The following is a 16,845-nucleotide window of genomic DNA, read 5'->3' as shown; positions in this document are numbered from 1 at the left end:
GCTAACCCGAAGAGCATAACAAGTTGAAAACAGGATATTGTGCGTGCGATAACCTATTCCTCCATAGAAGTTAATAGAGCAAAAAAAAAGTGGGGGAAATAAAACCCTACTGGCGCACAAACCTGATCCCATATTCTCAAGTGCGCTAACCTGACACGAAATATGAATATTTCATATTCCTATGTTCTTCACATAGAAGAACATGTTCTATTTATTCATAAACACATAATACACACAAATGTGCACTGGTATTTGAAGTGGAATGCAATGCGAACGATTTCAATGAAGCTTTGCTCTCAATAGAGCGTGCCTCCTAAGGCTCTAATGGGAGCCTCGGTCTCATGCCATGAGACACGGCAGGGAATCTAGCGTAGCAAAGGGGGTACGTCATGCAGCGATGGGCAGCAAAGTGTAAATAATATATATGAATATGAATGTATACATATATATATATATATATATATATATATATAAAAACCAAAAGGGGTACAGGACAAATGGCTACTATAAATGTGTCTTTTTCCAAAAAATTTTTTATCAAACTTAATGTTATGCTAGATTATAATTTTAATGTGGTGCAGACCCTATAAAAAATTATTCTTCAACAAACTACAAGAGGAGAACAAGGACCATCAAAAATTTCTTAAGGCCCTGTATAGATAGGGAATCAAGCACTCTTTTTTTATAAAAAATAGCTCAAAAGTGTAGCTAAATTAAACAAATGGAATGGATCTCTGACCAGTACAATCACTGAGAACAAAAAATAATTTATTAAAAGTACAGAAAGAAGTAAATCCTAACTGTCTAAACATAGCAATAGGCCAGTTGTGTGCTGGCCTCGGGTATATGTTAGCAACACAAAGTAAAGTATGTTGAACAAACAATATAGTACATGTGGCCAATTAAAACCCTGAAGATGAGCACATCATAATCATAATATTGGCAAAAATACAATCCAAAGACACCTAGTACACTGCTACACCCAAGCTGTACACGGTACCCAAGTCAATACAAGGGATAATTACCGGACAGGTAAATTTTTAGGGATCTAAGTAGTGATAGGTGCTTTGTAAAGATTTCAGGAACAACAATAATGGCAGTATAGCAACAATTACAAAGAATTACATACAAGTATGAAGAATAGCTATTGCAATGGTTATTAGCAATAAGATAGATAGTGAGTTACATGCAAGTATGAAGAATAACTATTGCAATGGTTATTAGCAATAAGATAGATAGTGGAACATAGTAATACATCCTCCATAATGAATTGCCTCAGTACAGCAGTTACATAGAGACACAGCAGTTTACATAGAGATGCCTGCATATATTGAGATAAAATTCTCACAAGAGTGTATTGCTGAAGAAAACAACCAAATCACAAAAGGATGATTTTCCACATATAGCGGTATTGTCTTCAGCCAGACTTTAGCAAAATGGGATACGTGCTGCCAAAGCTGCATGCGTGTTAATAAAGCATAGTACTTCTTATTGCTGAAGATGTTGTATGAAAGCAGCAAACAAGCCAAATGATCAGTGGGAGTCAGTCCAGGCTAACCCCCCATATTGCAAGTGAAAGCAGCTATATTCCTATGTTAAACCATAAGCATGCACTTATCTGATTCTGGAGGTGTCCACAATTGAGGTCCGCTGTTTGTTACCGGTTGCCTCCTGAAATACTGCCTTTTAATTGAGTCCCATGAAACAGTTTGCTGAGCCAGTTGAATGCTGCACGCTGAGACTGCAGCGTGGTAGGACTGTGTGCTTACTTCCTGGTTGGTCACATGTGCGTCTGTGATCCAATGCCTACGATCCTGATCGTTTCACCCACAATGCCAAATGATAGACGGGGCTTCCTCAGGGCGGATGGATCTTAGCCCTGCTGGGAGGGAATATATCCACAAAGACTACTCCCAGTACTATGTTCCACTATCTATCTTATTGCTAATAACCATTGCAATAGTTATTCTTCATACTTGCATGTAACTCACTATCTATCTTATTGCTAATAACCATTGCAATAGCTATTCTTCATACTTGTATGTAATTCTTTGTAATTGTTGCTATACTGCCATTATTGTTGTTCCTGAAATCTTTACAAAGCACCTATCACTACTTAGATCCCTAAAAATTTACCTGTCCGGTAATTATCCCTTGTATTGACTTGGGTACCGTGTACAGCTTGGGTGTAGCAGTGTACTAGGTGTCTTTGGATTGTATTTTTGCCAATATTATGATTATGATGTGCTCATCTTCAGGGTTTTAATTGGCCACATGTACTATATTGTTTGTTCAACATACTTCACTTTGTGTTGCTAACATATACCCGAGGCCAGCACACAACTGGCCTATTGCTATGTTTAGACAGTTAGGATTTACTTCTTTCTGTACTATTAATAAATTATTTTTTGTTCTCAGTGATTGTACTGGTCAGAGATCCATTCCATTTGTTTAATTTAGCTACACTTTTGAGCTATTTTTTATAAAAAAAAGAGTGCTTGATTCCCTATCTATACAGGGCCTTAAGAAATTTTTGATGGTCCATGTTCTCCTCTTGTAGTTTGTTGAAGAATATATATATATATATATATATATATATATATATATATATATATATATATATATATATATATATATATATATATATATATATATATATATATATATATATATATATATATATATATATATACACATACATACATACATACATGCAGGGAGTGCAGAATTATTAGGCAAGTTGTATTTTTGAGGATTAATTATATTATTGAACAACAACCATGTTCTCAATGAACCCAAAAAACTCATTAATATCAAAGCTGAATAGTTTTGGAAGTCGTTTTTAGTTCTAGCTATTTTAGGGGGATATCTGTGTGTGCAGGTGACTATTACTGTGCATAATTATTAGGCAACTTAACAAAAAACAAATATATACCCATTTCAATTATTTATTTTTACCAGTGAAACCAATATAACATCTCAACATTCACAAATATAAATTTCTGACATTCAAAAACAAAACAAAAACAAATCAGTGACCAATATAGCCACCTTTCTTTGCAAGGACACTCAAAAGCCTGCCATCCATGGATTCTGTCAGTGTTTTGATCTGTTCACCATCAACATTGCGTGCAGCAGCAACCACAGCCTCCCAGACACTGTTCAGAGAGGTGTACTGTTTTCCCTCCTTGTAAATCTCACATTTGATGATGGACCACAGGTTCTCAATGGGGTTCAGATCAGGTGAACAAGGAGGCCATGTCATTAGATTTTCTTCTTTTATACCCTTTCTTGCCAGCCACGCTGTGGAGTACTTGGACGCGTGTGATGGAGCATTGTCCTGCATGAAAATCAGGTTTTTCTTGAAGGATGCAGACTTCTTCCTGTACCACTGCTTGAAGAAGGTGTCTTCCAGAAACTGGCAGTAGGACTGGGAGTTGAGCTTGGCTCCATCCTCAACCCGAAAAGGCCCCACAAGCTCATCTTTGATGATACCAGCCCAAACCAGTACTCCACCTCCACCTTGCTGGCGTCTGAGTCGGACTGGAGCTCTCTGCCCTTTACCAATCCAGCCACGGGCCCATCCATCTGGCCCATCAAGACTCACTCTCATTTCATCAGTCCATAAAACCTTAGAAAAATCAGTCTTGAGATATTTCTTGGCCCAGTCTTGACGTTTCAGCTTGTGTGTCTTGTTCAGTGGTGGTCGTCTTTCAGCCTTTCTTACCTTGGCCATGTCTCTGAGTATTGCACACCTTGTGCTTTTGGGCACTCCAGTGATGTTGCAGCTCTGAAATATGGCCAAACTGGTGGCAAGTGGCATCTTGGCAGCTGCACGCTTGACTTTTCATAGTTCATGGGCAGTTATTTTGCGCCTTGGTTTTTCCACACGCTTCTTGCGACCCTGTTGACTATTTTGAATGAAACGCTTGATTGTTCGATGATCACGCTTCAGAAGCTTTGCAATTTTAAGAGTGCTGCATCCCTCTGCAAGATATCTCACTATTTTTGACTTTTCTGAGCCTGTCAAGTCCTTCTTTTGACTCATTTTGCCAAAGGAAAGGAAGTTGCCTAATAATTATGCACACCTGATATAGGGTGTTGATGTCATTAGACCACACCCCTTCTCATTACAGAGATGCACATCACCTAATATGCTTAATTGGTAGTAGGCTTTCGAGCCTATACAGCTTGGAGTAAGACAACATGCATAAAGAGGATGATGTGGTCAAAATACTCATTTGCCTAATAATTCTGCACTCCCTGTATATATATATATATACACACACATATATACACTCAGCCGCCAATTTATTAGGTATACCTTGCTAGTACCGGGTTGGACAAAAAGATCAGAAAAAGCAAACTTTGAGATATGACACTCATCTTTTTTCCACTTTGGGAGTTTGGCTATACAGCTGTTTGAAGATTTAATATGTCCTGATGAAGGCTCGGATAGGAGCCGAAACGTCGACCATTCTTTGCTGATGTACGAATAAAGCTATTGTATTTGAATTTACAAATCCTGAGAGTGCCCTTCAGTCTGGCGCCTCCCTAGCAGGCATAGTCCCATAGAGTCCAAGTAATACAGAGGTGGCGGTTTCAGGGTGATCCCGGGGAGCGGCGGCACTTCCAGATGCCACAATCCAAAAAGGGGCCAGAGTGGCAGCTGATCAAACGTACACCGGGTGTGCCGGGGGAGTAAGGGTTGTAGGGGGGTCTGAAACCCCAAGTTCCCAGGGGGGCTCCCTTCAGGCATTCATCCCACCTCTGGCCCTCCCTAGGGGGTACTTATCCCCAACAGAGCAGAGCTCTGGGGAAAAGGGCTGCTGAAGCGACCTGTGGTAAAGGTTAGCGGGTGTACGGGGTGGTGCGGCCGGCTGGTAGTTCCAGGAGTCCGGCTAGCTGGAAAAGGATTAGGACAGTCAGTGATCAGCTCTTTCATGAGGAGTTACAAACAGCAAAACAGAGAATAAGAAGAGTTTAGGAATTCACATATGCCATAAAAAGGCCAAATCTGATGTAAAAATTAGTGAGCCAGGTAGCAGGTGGGTGTGGGTTAGCCTTGGTAGTCTGGTATCTGTGACAAAAGGGAAGCGCTAAAGAAAACAGAAAGAGATCTCCTTATTAAACTAAATTGAATTCTGTATAGCATATTTGAGTCCGAAATGAAAGGGAATCTTCTTAAATTATTATTATAGGAAATATGTATCCAAATATAATGGATACAAAGGAAAATATGTAACATTTTAATTTAATCAATATTAATGTTGAGATAAAATAAAAAATGCTGAAATGATGATGCAATTAAAAGGAGCAACTTGTAACATACAGTAATCTTATAGCAATAACACTCTAACGCCTAGATTTAGAGTTCTGCGGTAGCCGTCAAAACCAGCGTTAAGGGCTCCTAACGCTGCTTTTTACCGCCCGTTGGTATTTAGAGTCAGTCAGGAAAGGGTCTAACGCTCATTTTCCAGCCGCGACTTTTCCATACCGCAGATCCCCTTACGCCAATTGCGTATCCTATCTTTTCAATGGGATCTTCCTAACGCTGGTATTTAGAGTCTTGGCTGAAGTGAGCGTTAGACCCTCTACCGACAAGACTCCAGCCGCAGAAAAAAGTCAGGAGTTAAGAGCTTTATGGGCTAACGTTGGTTTATAAAGCTCTTAACTACTGTGCTATAAAGTACATTAAGACCCATAAACTACCTATGCACCCCTAAACCGAGGCCCCCCCACATCGCCGCCACTATAATAAAAAATTTTAACCCCTAATCTGCCGACCAGACACCGCCGCCACCTACATTATCCCTATGTACCCCAAATCTGCTGCCCCTAACACCGCCGACACCTACATAATATTTTTTAACCCCTAATCTGCCGACCGGACCTCACCGCCACTATAATAAATGTATTAACCCCTAAACCGCCTCACTCCCGCCTCGCAAACCCTATAATAAATTTTATTAACCCCTAATCTGCCCTCACTAACCATTGGTTCATACTGGTGTATGAAAGCTAACTACTCTTATCAATCTGCAGTGGTTTATTGTTACTGTATCAACCTATGCCTCTACTAGTTTTCACTTTATTATATGTCCATCTTCTAACATATTAGTAGCTATTGGAGTCTTTTCAATCAGAATTGTAGTTTTAAATTAGAATTGTAGTTTTTAATGCATTTATAACACCGGTGTTATTAAGTTTTTAGAATCTAATTTTTTAGAACATTACTGTTGTTTAATATTTTAACTGCTACTAGTGTTTGTAAGGAATTTTTATTTCTTAGTATGAACTCACTTAATAAATTAACATTATTACATTGATCTGCTTACTATCCCTTTTTTCATTTTTAAATCAGGATCCATATTTTCTACTTAAAGTGAAGGTAAGTAACATATGTTTTTAAGTACCTTATACTCAGTTAAAACCAGTCGCTAGGTTTTTTCCCCAAAAAAATGTAATTATTTTGGTATATTTTTAGCTTTATTTTTCATTCCGTTACCTGCCAAATCTCCGCCCATCCTCTATTTCCTGTTTTCTGACACTGTGACGTATAGAGCGGTCCCACCCGCTCAATACGTGTCTAGTAAGTTCGTGCACATCGAGCATAGGGTAACTGCGCATGCACATACTCTTTGGACACGGATCTTTGCGCATGCGTTAATCGCGGTTGCTCGTCTGCGCTTCCTTTGTGCGCATGCGCGAAACGAGGACGCGCTCGCTTGGCCTCAAAGAACTACAAAAAGGCTACGCATGCGCATACATAACTAAACCTTGCTGACGTCAATTGACGGCCGCCTAACGGCCAGTGAATCAATTGGCTATTCAAACAACGTGATCGTTGTCTAGAAAAAAAAATGAAATAACGGGTTGATTTACTGGGAGCCGGATCGAGGATAAGAATCAAAGATATCTAAAGTTAGAATGAGGTACATAAATAATGAGGAATTAAAGTGCTATTATTTTGCAAAGAGAGATTGATTTCTTTGAAACAGTACTATTTACTTTACCTTCACTTTAAAATCTAAAACTTGTGAGGAATCCCTAGTTCCCATTACTAATTTACTCACAACTATATTTAACTATATTTATTTTTATGCACCCCAACTTTTCACTACAACAATTATCATCCCCACCGCACGTATACTATATACACAGAAGATCTACCTGGTGACATAGAGTCACTTTAAACTTATACTGCTCTAACACTAATTTCACACCTATTTACTCTCACGATTGAATATAATCTTTTGCCCTACATAAACAAGGAGAAATTAGCATGTTTTAAATTTTATTAACACTTTCACTAAGTAGCTTTCTACGCAGCACACTTTGTATTATCACTGCAAAAATAGAAGATTATTATACTAATTTATTTTATCATCACACCTTGAACCTCATATTATTGGTATTCTCTACCCCAACTAAAAGACAGAAGATAATTATATTATATTATTTTATTTTACCATCACACCTCATAAGATTTAATAATGGTATTCTCTACCCCAACTAAATATAAATTAATTCAAAGGTCTTAGTTATATACATTTCCAGATTGCGGTCCAGCGCCCCTTCCTACCCCACCATAATCTCTTTTTTTCAAAAACTTTTGGTGTAGTCACTTGTGAGAAGACTACACTAGTGAAGGAGGCTATATCTGGAGTGATTTAGATTGTTCAAATTACCCTATCTATACTGATCACACAGTACCCCATCAGGCCTATAATCTAAACCTTGCCCAAGATACATAAGCAACTCAGCGCCCCTCCTGGGCATCTGATTGTTTCAGCCCATGGGTCACCATTACAACCCTTGGCCACTTATATTGACTCTATACTTCAACCATTTGTGCTCAATATGAGGTCTTACTTACGTCACTCTCTGGCTCTCATCACTAGCCTGACACAAATTAATGGATGTACAACATAATGATGTATTGGCTAGCATGGACGTGACAAGCTTATACACCATTATCCCGCATGAAATGGTTATCGACGTAGTGGCACGATGCCTGAACAGATATCCTTACGTGGGTCCACCCACAGAATTTATTGTAGAGTTACTGTCCATCTGCCTCAAACTCAACTATTTCAAATTTGAGAAGGGGTTCTATCTACAACTTATGGGCACTGCAATGGGCTCTAATATGGCTCCTGCCTTTGCGAACCTATTCATGGAACACATCGAAGGTAACATTTTCAAAGTCTATGAACACAGACAGGTACTGTTTTATAAACGCTACATTGATGACATCATAGTAATGTGGCGTGGTACCAAAGAATCACTACGTGAATTGATCGATGCACTTAATGACATTGGCGGACATGTCAAGTTGAAGGTGGTCTTGAGCTATCAAGAGGTTGACTTTCTGGACCTCAGGATATTCAAGAATGACACCTGTCTGGGCACGACTTAGTACAAAAAGGAGACAGACCGTAATTCACTGCTACATGCCTCCATCTGCCACCCGAAATCCCTGATTTGAGCCATTCTAAGGGCTCAGATGTTGAGAGTGGTGCGGAATAACACTTCTGATGAACTGTGCAAGAACCAACTGGAAGAAATGGAAACCAGGTTCATCAACAGAGGTTATAGCAGAGATCAAATAAAGGAGGCAAGGCAGACACTGAATGACAACAGGGTCACTAGCCCGTTGACCTCAAAGACAATTAACTTCATCACCACTTATACTCCTAGCACGAGAACCCTCGGTACTACCCTAAAGGAGAAATGGGATATAGTTAAAACCGATGGAGCTCTGCCCTACAAAGATTATGGGCCATTGACAAGGGCAAGCGTGACAAACCTGTCACTAGACATTTTATGGAGAATGATCACACTGTTACTGACCTCAGATTTACACTTATAGACCATGTCCCTCCCCTACTGAGGAGGCGGCGATAGGGACAAACTATTATTACAGAAAGAGGCCAAATGGATTTACAAACTGGGTACTATACATCCCAGGGGCCTTAATATGGGCATAGACTGGCACTGTTTCCTTTAAATAATTTAGTCTGTTGCTACTTGGTCTACATTACTGTAATTGTATCAATGTTACTTGATCTTTTTATGTGAATATTTATGTATTCTGTATACCCACATATCTGCATATGTCACCTTTTGTATATTTCTATGCACCGGTGGTGTAGTAGCACTTTGTGCTAGACACTGATGATCCACTGCACATATAGCATGAGTACTTCTCCTGTACACGGTCTATGATTAACCGGCCACACTCATTGCTATATCTTTATACTTCTACACATAGGTAGCTGCTTGTCTTATTCGTACTTCTTAGCACGGTTATTTCCCTACATGATGAGGCATACCAGCCTCTTGTACATAGCATGAGTATTTCTCCTGTACATGGTCTATGAGTATTTCTCCTGTACATGGTCTATGATTAACCGGCCTCGCCGAATGTTTTATTGCTATACTTCTATACATTCGTAGCTGCCTGTTTGATCCGGACTTCTCAGTACGGTTATTACCCTACATGATGAGGCATACTAGCCTCTTGCATATAGCATAAATATTTCTCCTGTACACAGTCTATGATTAACCAGCCTCTCCCATTGGTTTACTGCTATACTTCATCACATATGTAGCAGCCTGTAATATCCAAATTTTTTAGTATGGTTATTACCCTGCTGGATGAGGCATACCAGCCTCTTTCACAATGATATCCCTCCCCTGGCTCAGCTGGTAGACTACCCAGTGCGTTGCACTATGGGGATTTTATATTCGTTCCCTTATCTTCCACATAGGTGGGGGCTGGTCTAGATCTACCAAACTGAGCTGTCTGAATATGCGCTGAATGTTCTATATTGCGATATGCATGCGCACACGCTAGGTGTGTTTGCAGTCACTTTCTCCCATAGTTTTTGGCTACAGTCGGGCCCCTGTTGATTTAGATTCCTACAGGTTAATAGTTAGTGAGTCCCCTGATCACTGGCCGTTTCCACTTGAGCCACATATTGCCTGGATACCAGGATAGAGGCTGGTCGCCCATAGCCGATTGCAGTACACACCTCTTGTTTATGTTATACACATAGCTGTGGCAAGCGCAGCCACCTGCGAATTCCCCTGTAGTACCCCTGGTTCTTCTACACATTGTGTGCCCGTTATAAGGTATGTAGCGGATAATTATACATTGGCTGACACATACCCTATTGTGCATAATTTGTTCATCTGTTGCAATTACACCCCTGATTAGGAAATGTTTATACTCTTGGTATCCAATTCTGCTAAGCACTTTGAGTCTGTAGGTTATTGGTACTTTCTAACATTGATCCATGTACTTTCAGTGTACTTATGTGTATGTCGTTATTACTGTGTACATGAAGCTGCACACTGACAACTTGATACATTCAGGGTTACTGCTCCTGCGGAGTTGGTATATGTTTATACACTGTTAATCACTATTTGATCACTTTGTATATAGGTTTGTAACATTTCACTGGTATATTTTAAACTGCTGTTTGGGGGCTGGCTGCCCTGGCAACCGGTTTGGTGTTTTGTTGCACAGAGGGAAGGTCACTGAAGGGTATAAATGTTCTGTATACACACTGTAACTCTGGTCTGATGAAGGGGAGCATTCCCCGAAACGTAACTAAATAAACAACATTGTTTTCATTAACTAAGTCCAGTGAGTGCTGTTTCCTGCTTGCTGTATCTAATCCACATTCAGCACCCTGGAATTTAAAGACTGTTTGTACATACATACATACATACATACCAAAATAAAATCATGTTAGTGGTCCACAGGATTCAAAATTGTGAGTTTAGTGGTCCCTGAAGTCTGAAAGTTTGGTGACCCCTGCTATAGATCACTCACCTGCAGATACATCTGATGGCTGAATATTCTGGTCTCCATGTGATCCTGTGTCTAGATGTTCATCACTGAGACCTGTTAGTTGTAATAAAGAATAAAATGAGTTTTTTGGTTAAATGGATTTAAGTGCAGTTATCTCACACAATCTGATTATACAGTAATATTACACAACACATCAGTGTTTGAAAACAATAATAGTAGCTTCTGCCATAGATCTGTTACCTGCAGAGACGTCTGAGGGGGTCTCCACAGGCTGAATATTCTGTACAAGTTCTCTACATGATCCTGTGTCTAGATTTTCATCTCTGTGACCTGTTAATTCTAATAAAGAATACAATCAGTTTATTTTGTTAAATCAATATGAAACCATTTTTGTTGCATCTAAATGTATTCAATTAAGAACAAAACATCTGTTACTTTTTGCACTTACACATTTACATATATAAATGAATATATAATCGATTTAACAATAATTCCTCTTGACCCTTTAACTATGTTTTTGATATTTTTGTTAGGTATAAAACTAGTTTATAACCAGACAGCTCATTAGATCACGCATGATAGATTCGCTGTAGATTTGCTCTGTTAGTCACGTCAGTAGTGTATGTGCAATTCCTGAGTGAGATATTTATTACTACACAGCGATACCTGAGCTCTCATTTCCTGGGATCTCCATAGTCCTTAGTGCTTGGTGAGTCTCCATCATGACGTCCTTGTAAAGCTCCTTGTGTCCCTCTATATAATCCCACTCCTCCATAGAGAAATACACGGCAAGATCATCGCACTTTATAGGCACCTGAAACGCACACAACTAATTCAGCGCTGACACAGGGACTGGTTCTGTCACACACTTTGCTGACAGAGCCAGGAGAGTGTTACTGAGAACAAGACACAGAAGGTAGGAAATACACACAGGGCCAGATGGGTCAGTAAAGTGAGTCACTGTGCCCTGACACTGATATAATGTCACATTCAGCGCTGACACAAGGACTGGTTCTGTCACACACTTTACTGACAGAGCCAGGAGAGTGTTACTGAGAACAAGCAGAGACACAGACAGAAGGTAGGAAATACACACAGGGCCAGATGGGTCAGTAAAGTGAGTCACTGTGCCCTGACACTGATATAATGTCACATTCAGCGCTGACACAGGGACTGGTTCTGTCACACACTTTACTGACAGAGCCAGGAGAGTGTTACTGGGAACAACCAGAGACACAGACAGAAGGTAGGAAATACACACAGGGCCAGATGGGTCAGTAAAGTGAGTCACTGTGCCCTGACACTGATATAATGTCACATTCAGCGCTGACACAGGGACTGGTTCTGTCACACACTTTACTGACAGAGCCAGGATAGTGTTACTGAGAACAAGCAGAGACACAGAAGGTAGGAAATACACACAGGGCCAGATGGGTCAGTAAAGTGAGTCACTGTGCCCTGACACTGATATAATGTCACATTCAGCGCTGACACAGGGACTGGTTCTGTCACACACTTTACTGACAGAGCCAGGAGAGTGTTACTGAGAACAAGCAGAGACACAGACAGAAGGTAGGAAATACACCAGGGCCAGATGGGTCAGTAAAGCGAGTCCCTGTGCCCTGACACTGATATAATGTCACATTCAGCGCTGACACAGGGACTGGTTCTGTCACACACTTTACTGACAGAGCCAGGAGAGTGTTACTGAGAACAAGCAGAGACACAGACAGAAGGTAGGAAATACACACAGGGCCAGATGGGTCAGTAAAGTGAGTCACTGTGCCCTGACACTGATATAATGTCACATTCAGCGCTGACACAGGGACTGGTTCTGTCACACACTTTACTGACAGAGCCAGGAGAGTGTTACTGAGAACAAGCAGAGACACAGACAGAAGGTAGGAAATACACACAGGGCCAGATGGGTCAGTAAAGTGAGTCACTGTGCCCTGACACTGATATAATGTCACATTCAGCGCTGACACAGGGACTGGTTCTGTCACACACTTTACTGACAGAGCCAGGAGAATGTTACTGAGAACAAGCAGAGACACAGAAGGTAGGAAATACACACAGGGACAGATGGGTCAGTAAAGTGAGTCACTGTGCACTGACGCTGATATAATGTCACATTCAGCGCTGACACAGGGACTGGTTCTGTCACACACTTTACTGACAGAGCCAGGATAGTGTTACTGAGAACAAGCAGAGACACAGACAGAAGATAGGAAATACACACAGGGCCAGATGGGTCAGTAAAGTGAGTCACTGTACCCAGACCCTGATATAATGTCACATTCAGCACTGACACAGGGACTGGTTCTGTCACACACTTTACTGACAGAGCCAGGAGAGTGTTACTGAGAACAAGCAGAGACACAGACAGAAGGTAGGAAATACACACAGGGCCAGATGGGTCAGTAAAGTGAGTCACTGTACCCTGACACTGATATAATGTCACATTCAGCGCTGACACAGGGACTGGTTCTGTCACACACTTTACTGACAGAGCCAGGAGAGTGTTACTGAGAACAAGCAGAGACACAGACAGAAGGTAGGAAATACACACAGGGCCAGATGGGTCAGTAAAGTGAGTCACTGTGCCCTGACACTGATATAATGTCACATTCAGCACTGACACAGGGACTGGTTCTGTCACACACTTTACTGACAGAGCCAGGATAGTGTTACTGAGACAATCAGAGACACAGACAGAAGGTAGGAAATACACACAGGGTCAGATGGGTCAGTAAAGTGAGTCACTGTGCCCTGACACTGATATAATGTCACATTCAGCGCTGACACAGGGACTGGTTCTGTCACACACTTTACTGACAGAGCCAGGATAGTGTTACTGGGAACAAGACACAGAAGGTAGGAAATACACACAGGGCCAGATGGGTCAGTAAAGTGAGTCACTGTGCCCTGACACTGATATAATGTCACATTCAGCGCTGACACAGGGACTGGTTCTGTCACACACTTTACTGACAGAGCCAGGAGAGTGTTACTGAGAACAAGCAGAGACACAGAAGGTAGGAAATACACACAGGGCCAGATGGGTCAGTAAAGTGAGTCACTGTGCCCTGACACTGATATAATGTCACATTCAGCGCTGACACAGGGACTGGTTCTGTCACTCACTTTACTGACAGAGCCAGGAGAGTGTTACTGAGAACAAGCAGAGACACAGACAGAAGGTAGGAAATACACACAGGGCCAGATGGGTCAGTAAAGTGAGTCACTGTGCCCTGACACTGATATAATGTCACATTCAGCGCTGACACAGGGACTGGTTCTGTCACACACTTTACTGACAGAGCCAGGAGAGTGTTACTGAGAACAAGCAGAGAAACAGACAGAAGGTAGGAAATACACACAGGGACAGATGGGTCAGTAAAGTGAGTCACTGTGCACTGACGCTGATATAATGTCACATTCAGCGCTGACACAGGGACTGGTTCTGTCACACACTTTACTGACAGAGCCAGGATAGTGTTACTGAGAACAAGCAGAGACACAGACAGAAGATAGGAAATACACACAGGGCCAGATGGGTCAGTAAAGTGAGTCACTGTGCCCTGACACTGATATAATGTCACATTCAGCGCTGACACAGGGACTGGTTCTGTCACACACTTCACTGACAGAGCCAGGAGAGTGTTACTGAGAACAAGCAGAGACACAGACAGAAGGTAGGAAATACACACAGGGCCAGATGGGTCAGTAAAGTGAGTCACTGTGCCCTGACACTGATATAATGTCACATTCAGCGCTGACACAGGGACTGGTTCTGTCACTCACTTTACTGACAGAGCCAGGAGAGTGTTACTGAGAACAAGCAGAGACACAGAAGGTAGGAAATACACACAGGGACAGATGGGTCAGTAAAGTGAGTCACTGTGCCCTGACACTGATATAATGTCACATTCAGCGCTGACACAGGGACTGGTTCTGTCACACACTTTACTGACAGAGCCAGGAGAGTGTTACTGAGAACAAGCAGAGACACAGACAGAAGGTAGGAAATACACACAGGGCCAGATGGGTCAGTAAAGTGAGTCACTGTGCACTGACGCTGATATAATGTCACATTCAGCGCTGACACAGGGACTGGTTCTGTCACACACTTTACTGACAGAGCCAGGATAGTGTTACTGAGAACAAGCAGAGACACAGACAGAAGGTAGGAAATACACACAGGGCCAGATGGGTCAGTAAAGTGAGTCACTGTGCCCTGACACTGATATAATGTCACATTCAGCGCTGACACAGGGACTGGTTCTGTCACACACTTTACTGACAGAGCCAGGAGAGTGTTACTGAGAACAAGCAGAGACACAGACAGAAGGTAGGAAATACACACAGGGCCAGATGGGTCAGTAAAGTGAGTCACTGTGCCCTGACACTGATATAATGTCACATTCAGCGCTGACACAGGGACTGGTTCTGTCACACACTTTACTGACAGAGCCAGGATAGTGTTACTGAGAACAAGCAGAGACACAGACAGAAGGTAGGAAATACACACAGGGCCAGATGGGTCAGTAAAGTGAGTCACTGTGCCCTGACACTGATATAATGTCACATTCAGCGCTGACACAGGGACTGGTTCTGTCACACACTTTACTGACAGAGCCAGGATAGTGTTACTGAGAACAAGCAGAGACACAGACAGAAGGTAGGAAATACACACAGGGCCAGATGGGTCAGTAAAGTGAGTCACTGTGCCCTGACACTGATATAATGTCACATTCAGCGCTGACACAGGGACTGGTTCTGTCACACACTTTACTGACAGAGCCAGGAGAGTGTTACTGAGAACAAGCAGAGACACAGACAGAAGGTAGGAAATACACACAGGGCCAGATGGGTCAGTAAAGTGAGTCACTGTGCCCTGACACTGATATAATGTCACATTCAGCGCTGACACAGGGACTGGTTCTGTCACACACTTTACTGACAGAGCCAGGAGAGTGTTACTGAGAACAAGCAGAGACACAGAAGGTAGGAAATACACACAGGGCCAGATGGGTCAGTAAAGTGAGTCACTGTGCCCTGACACTGATATAATGTCACATTCAGCGCTGACACAGGGACTGGTTCTGTCACACACTTTACTGACAGAGCCAGGATAGTGTTACTGAGAACAAGCAGAGACACAGACAGAAGGTAGGAAATACACACAGGGCCAGATGGGTCAGTAAAGTGAGTCACTGTGCCCTGACACTGATATAATGTCACATTCAGCGCTGACACAGGGACTGGTTCTGTCACACACTTTACTGACAGAGCCAGGAGAGTGTTACTGAGAACAAGCAGAGACACAGAAGGTAGGAAATACACACAGGGCCAGATGGGTCAGTAAAGTGAGTCACTGTGCCCTGACACTGATATAATGTCACATTCAGCGCTGACACAGGGACTGGTTCTGTCACACACTTTACTGACAGAGCCAGGAGAGTGTTACTGAGAACAAGCAGAGACACAGACAGAAGGTAGGAAATACACACAGGGCCAGATGGGTCAGTAAAGTGAGTCACTGTGCCCTGACACTGATATAATGTCACATTCAGCGCTGACACAGGGACTGGTTCTGTCACACACTTTACTGACAGAGCCAGGATAGTGTTACTGAGAACAAGCAGAGACACAGACAGAAGGTAGGAAATACACACAGGGCCAGATGGGTCAGTAAAGTGAGTCACTGTGCCCTGACACTGATATAATGTCACATTCAGCGCTGACACAGGGACTGGTTCTGTCACACACTTTACTGACAGAGCCAGGATAGTGTTACTGAGAACAAGCAGAGACACAGACAGAAGGTAGGAAATACACACAGGGCCAGATGGGTCAGTAAAGTGAGTCACTGTGCCCTGACACTGATATAATGTCACATTCAGCGCTGACACAGGGACTGGTTCTGTCACACACTTTACTGACAGAGCCAGGATAGTGTTACTGAGAACAAGCAGAGACACAGACAGAAGGTAGGAAATACACACAGGGCCAGA

At 42.1% G+C, this 16,845-nt stretch overlaps 2 protein-coding genes across 2 annotated transcripts in view; one reads left to right on the top strand and one right to left on the bottom strand.

The window, feature by feature from the left end:
- Positions 1–16,845, top strand: part of LOC128659943 (gastrula zinc finger protein XlCGF26.1-like) — a gene marked incomplete at its 3' end in the record, with an annotated part of 470,541 nt that overhangs the window by 251,347 nt on the left and 202,349 nt on the right. The window lies entirely within an intron of this gene.
- LOC128659945 (gastrula zinc finger protein XlCGF26.1-like) overlaps positions 1–16,845 on the bottom strand; it is a 154,495-nt gene that overhangs the window by 127,696 nt on the left and 9,954 nt on the right. The window contains exons 3-5 of the mRNA XM_053713534.1: positions 11,492–11,639; positions 11,066–11,164; positions 10,847–10,918 (exon numbers count right to left, since the gene is read on the bottom strand). Of these exons, the coding sequence (XP_053569509.1) occupies positions 10,847–10,918; positions 11,066–11,164; positions 11,492–11,639 (319 nt within the window). The remainder of the gene's footprint in view (positions 1–10,846; positions 10,919–11,065; positions 11,165–11,491; positions 11,640–16,845) is intronic.

The sequence above is a fragment of the Bombina bombina genome, chromosome 5, assembly GCF_027579735.1.
Source record: "Bombina bombina isolate aBomBom1 chromosome 5, aBomBom1.pri, whole genome shotgun sequence".
NCBI lineage: Eukaryota > Metazoa > Chordata > Amphibia > Anura > Bombinatoridae > Bombina > Bombina bombina.
Note: the sequence above shows the minus strand (reverse complement) of the source record. Positions and strands in the feature narration are given on the sequence as shown.